At 37.7% G+C, this 1,499-nt stretch overlaps 1 protein-coding gene across 1 annotated transcript; it reads right to left on the minus strand.

Moving 5' to 3' along the window:
• Positions 1–1,023: 1,023 nt before the first annotated feature.
• On the minus strand, positions 1,024–1,170 carry LOC124460340. Its single transcript, XM_047010926.1, has one exon. The coding sequence runs from the start codon at positions 1,168–1,170 to the stop codon at positions 1,024–1,026; it is 147 nt and encodes a 48-aa protein (XP_046866882.1).
• Between the last annotated feature and the right edge of the window lie 329 nt (positions 1,171–1,499).

Raw genomic sequence — 1,499 nt, forward strand, 5'->3', positions numbered from 1 at the left:
TCAAAAGCATCTGGCTTTGTCCTGGGCACCCTATAGAATAAGGCACACTATAAATTAAGACTGTTTTTGTATTTTAAGCAGATGCTTAACTTTAAACTTACCTTAAATATTTACAACTTAAAATGAATATTTTGAAAAGTTTTTATCTTTGCCTAATGTAGGGCATATGCTAAGCGACTTTATCTTTTCAAAAGAAATTCATTTGATATTCAAACCGTGGCATTTGAAATTCTACTGGGTATCTATGGCCGCATGAAAATTAATTCTAATTTGTACTACTAGCATAGTTTACCCTAAAGTAAACTACCCACAACTGAACGTGAAGCTCATCAAGTCTTGTCGACGACGTCATCGTCATCGCCATTGCCATTGCCATCGCCATCGCCAACGCCATCTCAGCCGCCAGAGACTTTTGCCCACTTTGCAGCTAATTATTCAGATGAAAAGACCCGGAGGAGCAACAAAACCAAACGAAACAAAATGAAAACGCAGAGGAGAATGGTTAAAAAAGAGAAGCAAAGAAGAAAAACCACTGAAAGAAGGAAAATTTTACTGCGAAAAATCAAACAGCGAAATTGCTACTTGCGATTTCTTGTCACGTGCAAAACTTAATTAGTACATCAGGCCATCAGGCTGCAGGCCGAGACTAAAACTGAGCCTGATGTGGTAGGAGAAGGCTGTCATAAGGACGTCATGTTTCTTAATTAGTTCTTTGTTATCATAACTTTTGGCCATTGCCAAGCAAAGCATTGAACCACCCACTCACCAGACCTCAATGGTCACACAAAGTCTGAGGCTTCATTAGGAAAGTCATTAGGAGCCATAAAAAATATATCGGTTGGTATGTATGTATGCATCGCGAATTGATCTATATTATTTTTTTAAGATTTGGAAAACCCAAGTTAAGATGATAAGCCTTACATCCTTTACACCATTTTTCCCTCTTTCAGACGAATTTTCCCATATCATTTTCAACTTGTCTTGGATTTGCTTTTTCTTTCTTTTTTTTTTAGGCGGATTTTGTCATGCCGCACACGTAGAAGATTTCCGCACGAATTCGCAAAGCAACTCTTGATCCCTTTGACTTCGGCGACATGTTTTCTCCCTCTGCCTTTTGGCCTCTCTTTCTCTCTCTCTGTATCTCCATCTCTCTGTCTTTCCCACGGCCATTTTCTCTTTGATGTTTACAAATTACAAAACCCAACAAATACGGGAAAAGGAGGAAGAAGTGGTGGGGGAATAACCAGAAAAGTTGGCAAACAAATTTTCTTATTCACTTTTGTGTTGAGTGCACACACAATAAACATTTCGGACAAACGATGAGAAATGTTTGTCAATGTGCCAGGACGAACAAATTTGTGTGTAAATACATTTACACAACCTGCATTCTTGAGAGAAATCGATTGCTCACAGAATAGAACTACCAATTTCTTTCTTAAATCCAATTCCCATGTCTTGTATACAATATAAGTATATAATATATATATACGCTCATATAT

The sequence above is a fragment of the Drosophila willistoni genome, assembly GCF_018902025.1.
Source record: "Drosophila willistoni isolate 14030-0811.24 chromosome 2R unlocalized genomic scaffold, UCI_dwil_1.1 Seg167, whole genome shotgun sequence".
In the NCBI taxonomy this organism is placed as follows: Eukaryota; Metazoa; Arthropoda; class Insecta; order Diptera; family Drosophilidae; genus Drosophila; species Drosophila willistoni.

Excerpts from the sequence above, each read along its gene's own strand:
- LOC124460340 (XM_047010926.1), bottom strand. The coding sequence starts at position 1,170 with ATGGCCGTGGGAAAGACAGAGAGATGGAGATACAGAGAGAGAGAAAGA.